At 39.5% G+C, this 7567-nt stretch overlaps 1 protein-coding gene across 1 annotated transcript in view; it reads left to right on the plus strand.

The window, feature by feature from the left end:
- Positions 1-7567, plus strand: part of UBAC2 (UBA domain containing 2) — a 141637-nt gene that overhangs the window by 116646 nt on the left and 17424 nt on the right. The window contains exon 7 of the mRNA XM_009333363.1: positions 2564-2809. Coding sequence (XP_009331638.1) covers positions 2564-2809 — 246 coding nt within the window. The remainder of the gene's footprint in view (positions 1-2563; positions 2810-7567) is intronic.

Genomic DNA, 7567 nt, shown 5'->3' on the forward strand with positions numbered 1-7567 from the left:
GGACATGGTTTAGTGGTGGACTTGGCAGTGTTAGGTTAACAGTTGAACTCGATGATCTTAAAGGTCTTTTCCAACCTAAACGATTCTATGATTCTATGAATAGCCATCTCTACTTAGAAAAATATGAGAATGCTTTTACTGACGCAGCTACTAGTTGGTGCTTGCAGTACGCTTGCCCCTCTGAGACAAACAAGTCCCAAAGTACTGACACTAAAGACAGGCTGCTGCTATCTCTGCTGTATTTTCAATCTTGAGTTGATAAGAGAATGATTCTGTTTGTGGTTAATGTGTTCAGACGTGTCAAGATTTGTCATACATTCGGGGAGATGTAGATTTTCCTATCACCGCTTGCTTTGTTTTGTTTTTGTGACTTTTTGAACCTATTCAAGATTTAGGGTGACCTGAAAACATTAGACCTTAACAAAGGACTGTAGGTGATAAGAGTGAGCAGAGATCAGTACCTGGGAGGGACATTTGGAAGAAGTGGGGGAATGCCGGTGTGATGTTGGACAAAGTACTTTGAGCGGGAGCGCTTTCCCTGCCTGGTTACACCTGTGCAACAGGAATGCAGGATCCCTGGGACCAAAGAGGGGGCCTGGCTCCATAGCCTAACGATACGAGGTGCGAGGAAGGAAGATAATTTGTAGGTTCTCGTGCTGCTTGCGTCTAAGAAATCATCAGATTAAATGTGTATGTAATATTTGCAACCTGGTTCAGTAATTCTTGCTCCCAAAAAAGTGACCTTCCTGGTAGCCCTACAATCTAGGTTTTCTTGAGTGAGGAGCCTAACTACGTAACTTTCTTGGGACCAGGTGGTTAGCTTCAGAGGGACCTTCTTGCTAGGTAGATACCTCAAGTACTATGTACCAAAAGTAGATGAATTGCAGAACTGATAAGAATTTTCCTCCACTAATATTCTTTGGCGATCGTAGTTGATATGCGCAAGTTTTGGTCGTGGGCTTGCAGTCATCTGGAACAGTTTCACTAGAGCTGAGAAAGAATTTCTGAGGTCATGAAGAAGCTTCTGTTCCAGTGCCCTGTCATTCCTGGAGTCCAGTCAGGACCTTTCTTTGAATACAGAAAATTTTTGTTAAAGGCAGCCTTCACTATGATGCCAGAGATTATGGCCTTTCTCTCATCCCATCCTATTTACCTCCTTCCTCATAGCATGAAAAGATTGAAGGGGTTAAGGGTAGTTTAAAACGGTTCTTTCTCATTTTAGAATGGTAGCCTGTGTTTGGTGTCGCATCCAACCCTGAGAGCAGTCATAAAATGAAAGTAGAATAAAATGAAAATCAGTGTTTCCCAAAGCAGAATGTATTTTTCCTAAAAGTCTCATTATCTCACAGGATAATTAACAATAACCTTGTAAATAATCTGAAAAATCCCCCCTTCCCAAAGAATGTTGCATTTTCCTATAGTGTCTCCCTTTGCATATGCAGCAGTGCATTTGGTATGTTTATACAGATGTCAGTGAGATAAAATAAGCATCCCCAAATAAATAGCCCAGATGTGGAGTTTCTACATTGCTTCTAGCATAATTGCATTGTTTGGGTATGTTTACGGTTTGGTTTGGATTCATATCTCTTCCTGTTCATTTCACTCTGTTGTCATAGCATAATTCTTGTGGCATAACAGACAATAAATAGTCACAAATACTGAAATGTGGCATAAAGCAGAATGCAGACTCGGTGTTTGTGCAAGAACTTTGGCCTTCCTGCTGGACCACTTTGGGCTCAAGTGCTAGGGTTTCGTAATGGGATTTAAAATGATGGCTGAGTGATGACTGTAGATCATTTATGGGGCACATGGATTTCCGTTGCTCCTCCTGAATCTGAAATGAAATCAAGCCCCAAGGCAAGCACGAGTGTGAACACAGGGAATGGGTATTTTTCTTATAGGTGGGACAAGGGCAGCACAAAAACCGGCTTTTTCAATATCGCAGTTTTTAATGAACTGGTTTTTGAACCTTTTTTTTTTTTCTCCTAGAAGGTAGATGGGATCCTTTTGGAATAAGTCTGCGCATACTCTTAAATTTAACTTCAAATCAGCTGTTTCGCTTTTGTTTTTACTAGAAAGAGAGACTTGGGTGCTGGGGGCAGAAGCCTTAAGGGGGTTGGTTTTTTAAGGAGTGTTTACAATGCTTCAGTATCCTCAAGGGCAGCCTTCGTCTTCTCAGGTCAGCATGCAGCATACCCTGACCAGTTCTTTTACTAGAAATGAAAATTTTGTTTTAATTTTGACCTCAGAAAGGGTCTCTTGGTTTGGGCTCAAATTCTGAAACAAACAAAAAACCCCAAGCAGCATTCTGAGTCACAGGCAATGCAGTACACAGATTTAAAAAAGTAGTAGTCTGTAGTTGTGGGGAAGTTGGAGGTGAAGAAATCCCCTATTCTTTCTCTGATTCTTGACTGAGAACTCTGGGTAAACACAGTAAAAAGTGCTTTAAAAAACAGAAAGACCAACTGCTATCTGCAGCTAAATATGAAGAAAATTTGGCGTATTTTAGTTTTTTGGTTTGAGGTTTGTTGGGTTTTTTTTAACATTTCATTTTTGGTTTTAGGTTTCTGGGATTTGCTACAATAGCAGTATATTAAAAGTTCATCGAATTCTCTGTGTACCCAGCTGGGTAGCAAAGATATTTTCTTGGACCCTTGAACCAATCTTCTCATCTGCGGAACCAACGAATGAAGTTCGAGTGGGAATGGGAGCAACAGTTGACATCCAGAGGCAGCAGAGGATGGAGTTACTGGATCGTCAAATCATGATGTCTCAGGTTGCCCAAATGAGGCGGCAAAGGCAGCAGCAGGTATTGATACACGTTCTATAAGGATTATATTGAGTTATGGGAAAAATACATTTTTGGTTCATAAATCTTTTGTGGTTCCTGTTTCTTAAAAATAATGTATTTATTCTTCTCCACCAGTCTTTCATACAGTGTTGTACTGCTAATAGCCATTTAAGTGTTTTACATAGCTTTATATGTTAAAACTGCTTTGCAAGATGTAAGCAGAACGTCAGACAATCCTGTAAGGATATCGCTACTTCTGGCATTCTTTCACCAAAAATGAGGCTGAAAGGTAAAGTGATTGCCTCTCGGTGGTCTTTAGACCACAAGAGCCATTGTGGAAAGTTAGGAAGTCAAAGTGCTCCTGACTCTTCTGAGTATTTGTATTGTTAGCATCCTTTTCAGAGAGGTTGAAAATTCTACGTAACTCCTTTGTTTGCAGATGTACTTTGAATAAGGCTCGTTTCTTTTACGAAAGTGCAGAAATTAAATTCTCTAACTTTCTTACAGAGGTCAACCACAGGGACTTTCTGTTTGCCACGTTTAATGCTCTTGTTTTATTTCCTTATTGAATAGAATAGCAGAGCCTTTTTATTTTCTCTGTTTTAGTCAAACCGGCAAATGCAGCTATTCACATACTTTGCATTGTAGGGCAGCAAAACAAGGCGGATGGTGTCTCAATTCACTTTTTACTGTATCTTAGATGTACGTGTCACTACTCTATCAAACCTAGCGGACAACATAGGCCTTGCATTGCTCTATGTGAACATATATTGCTCATAATTTAATTACAGCCTAGCAATTTGAGGTCTTTACCGAGTTTCCTCTGCCTGAAACACAGCTCTGTACTGATACACAAGTTCTCGTTGTGTCCGAGGTAGTGTAGTGCAAGTAGGTATAGCTATGTTACTGTTAACGTTGCCAGAATTAGAGGTGTGATGGCATGAAGCTTTGGCCAACAACTGGAGTATGAATCTTTGTTTCCAGTCCCTGATAACATAATTCTGTTTTCCTTGATTTCTTAACATTTCCATCTGATGAAATTGTTCCTCAGGTGGAAAGATCCTAATCTACTTTTCGCTATTCCCATTAGAATGTTGATCAGTTTTAACATAAGAACTGAACTAGAAATTACTCAATCTTTGAACGTTGCCGTTGTAATAGAAAATGAATTGAAAGTGTCTGTTGGGCTACAAGCTGCTGGGAAGAGTGCAGCCAGGTTCCTTCAGATAGGAGGAAGAAGCCATTTCCAGTTATGAAGGACAATCTTTATAATATATCTTTAATTGCAAAAAGTGGTAAATAAGCTCAGAACGGTAAATGATAAAAGAAAAGTTGATAACATTTTCTTCTCGTCTTCTCCTTTCCTTAGGCTATGAACAATGAAAGTGGAAAAATGTCTTTTCATGTTTGACTTCAAATAGAGTTCTTTAAAAAGGTGGAGGGGTTTAAGTAAAATAAATGAATATTGTCTGAACATCAGTAAGATGCTTCCCTTTACAAGTTGCCGAAACACTTTCAAGTTACCTTCATGTTTGGCCTCTAACTTGAGTGCAGCATTTAGTTAACTAGCAGTGCTAATCTGTGAAACCAGTGATCAGAAGGCGATGGCATCAATGTGTGAATGTTTCAGAGAGGCTCTTCAGAAAAGATGCGTCATGAAAGCTTTTGACCAGCCTTTTTTTTTTTAGTGACTCACTCACAGAATTTACTGGCCATCAACTAAATCACAAAAAGCATCATTCACAAATGTTGAGAGGTAGTGGTAAAAATGAAAAGTAGGCTAATTTCAATCTCAATATTTAAAAAATTGAAAACCATTTGCTGGATTGCTGTACTTGGGCAATTCTTTTACCTTTAGAGGCTTGCAAAGGTATAATTTGAAGAGTGGAGTTGAACAGATCACGTTACAGATGGAATTTAGACGATAATTTTACCTGTGGGAGTGAAGCTGATAAAGAATGCAGATCAGTTTCTTAGGGATTTTTTTTTGTGAAACTGAAAATAATAAAAGCTGCAAAGTATGTATCAGCCATCAAATATGGCTTTGAATTATATTCTAGGAGAATGTTGTGCAGATTTCTGGAGTCCCAATATGCTGTCTGTAGGTAATGTGCTATAGGTGAGATAAATTAACATTTTCTCTCCTGCTTTCCATTTTGTTTGGCGAGGGAAGTGAACTTTAACTTTCCTCTGTGTGCCGTATTGCAACAATTTTGTTTAGCTGCCCCTTGAGAAGATGCTCTGCTCATTCCACCTACTCCTTTACTCTTCGGTTCATCTGTTTGAGAAAAGAGACAATGCAGTTTCCCTGTGTATTGGTAGCGTTATGGAAGGAGAGCACAAGAACACGATAGGTGGTTTTGATGGTGCTCCATTGTCCGCGCAATGTGGCAAACTCTGTTCTGACCATAAGGAGGCCCCTTTCTTAAATAGATGCTTTTTGTAGTAAACTTACTCTTCCAGTCTTTGCAAGAAATTCTAAAGAATGCAAGCCGACACAGAAAGAGTAAAAGTTAAAAAAAAAAAAAAAGAAAACAGGGAAAGAAACTGGGGAAAAATCGTTTCTCGTAAGTTGTTTTTCCTGTACCTCCAAGATACCGGGATGTAAATAATTTTATCTCTTTTTTTTTTTTTCTGCTGTTCACTGAGCTCTTTTATCCAAAGCAGAATTCACTTTGGATGCTTTCTACAAAAAAACAACAAAACACCACCCCAGAGTTTCTTTGCTGGCATCTCTTTGAGCTTTACCTTTCCCAGTCATTGTCTAGGTGAAATGTTCTGGTCTGGAGTAGCCTGAAGCACAGAGCTGTGCATGTGAGTGCTGGGTTGTCAGACACCCATCATTTCGAGGAGTAGGTTGACTATGTGGTAGAATTTGAACATAAACCACCAACTTCATTACTTGATGTACCTCATTTTAGCCTTTAAATATTCAGTGGTACTGTGTCTGAATATGTTGTTAGAAACTGAAAAAATTATCTTACGTTGCTAGTTTCTCAGGGGAGTGTGGTTACACGGTGACTGATTTTTGTCTTGGTTTCTAGTTGCTGTGGATACAGCCCTTAAACAGATGGTAGTGTGCATACTGAAAACTTTCTGTTCTTTTTTTTCTTCCATGGATAATCCTGAGAAATAATGAACTTGTCACAAATAGAGAATTAATGAGCATCACCTCCATGCATCTTTTGAGGCAGTAGAATAAAATGTGTGCCATATCTATTAATTTCCTCAAAAAATACCAGCTTGCTATTTTGTTACTGCTTTTCAAACTTTCATTTCTTAGTTCTTTTCTTTCCCACTCTTTTGTCGATCCTCTTTTCTAATTTAAGTAATTTATCCTATTTTTCTTTTTTTCCCGTTATCTGATCTCTTTTTCCCCTTTATATCACTTTCACATTTTTTCATTCCCCACTATGCCGTTTTCCTCCCACATTTTCATCATCTCTTCCCCTTCATCCATTGTTCCCCATACTTTGTGTTTGCCCCCGTACAAAATTCTTCTTCGCTTTGGGGGAAGTTCTCTCCCATCATGTGTCACCACCAGTAATCATTAACTGATGCATCATGAAGCTCATAGGATTTTAGGGATGGATGCTTCTTGCCTTTCTCTCGTTCAGACAAGATGTAGTTGAGGTCTTTGGGCACTATTTTATCCTTTCAATTCTGTAATAGCGATGAACATTTTGGTCTTCCTCTCCTGACTTTTCTATTTCTTGATTTCTTTCATTTCCCAGCATTTTTCTAAAGTTTTATCTTTCTGTAACCCAAATGAAAGCCCTGGTGGGAAAAGGGAACCAACTGCTGCATCTGTGCAGCAGTGTGTAGCAGGGAGTCAACTTGACTTTCACTTCCTATTGAGAAACTTGCAGGAAGGCTGGCAGATAACCAAATTGCAAATAGATAAGGGAGGAGTCCGTGCCTAGGTATTAATTGACAACACTGTTGTCACTAAAGACGGATATGTGGAAGGTAGTGGAAAGTTGCAGAAAAGGTGGTCAGTGCCTTCTGTTGGCAACTGAATACCACTTCTCCTTTGAGCGCTCATCCCTGTGCCCATTTGGGAGGCGCGGTGTATGAACCTCAGTCCCTTCATCTTGAAAAAATGCTTTCTGTATCCACAGAGCATTTATTCCTTCATTCATGCTGAGCGTGTTAAAGACACCGATTTGCCTGCTTCTTGATTTCTCTTAAGTTTCTTGGCTCGGAAAAGAGCTTCACCAGGTTGCTCCAGACTGTGTGATAAGCCTACAGCCATGTATGAAAGTCTTCATTTCACCACCTCTTTTCTGCCCTGTCCTCCACTTTAAGCTTATTTTGTCCTTTCCCTCCCATCTTTTTGTTCTTCTGTTCCAGCTGCCATTACTTTTCAGTGAGGCCAGACTCTCCTTTGATTCATATCACATGGTATCTCTATATGAGATTGTGCTGCTTGCAAAGACCAGAATTCTTCTATAACAACGTGACTTCCTCTAATTGTTCATTCGTTAGATGTCTTTCTCCTGGGACACTGGAGGGATGCTCTGTGGGTAGGCACATTGAGTGTCTTTATTGTTACGGGGAGTCTCACATCCTGAGAAATGTGCAAGTTTCACATTTTGTCAACTAAGGACTGTGAGGCTAGATTGCTGATTTACCTTCTGGTTATATCTAAGCGGTAAATTCCTGACCTTGGAAAAAAATAGGTTAATGGAGCGAAGACTTTCCTGGCACAAGAATTCCTCCTCAGGAATGTTATCCTCATTCACGATGGTAGAAAAAAATCCCTCAGTGAATATA

This window comes from Pygoscelis adeliae, unplaced genomic scaffold, assembly GCF_000699105.1.
Source record: "Pygoscelis adeliae isolate BGI_AS28 unplaced genomic scaffold, ASM69910v1 Scaffold48, whole genome shotgun sequence".
Taxonomy (NCBI): domain Eukaryota; kingdom Metazoa; phylum Chordata; class Aves; order Sphenisciformes; family Spheniscidae; genus Pygoscelis; species Pygoscelis adeliae.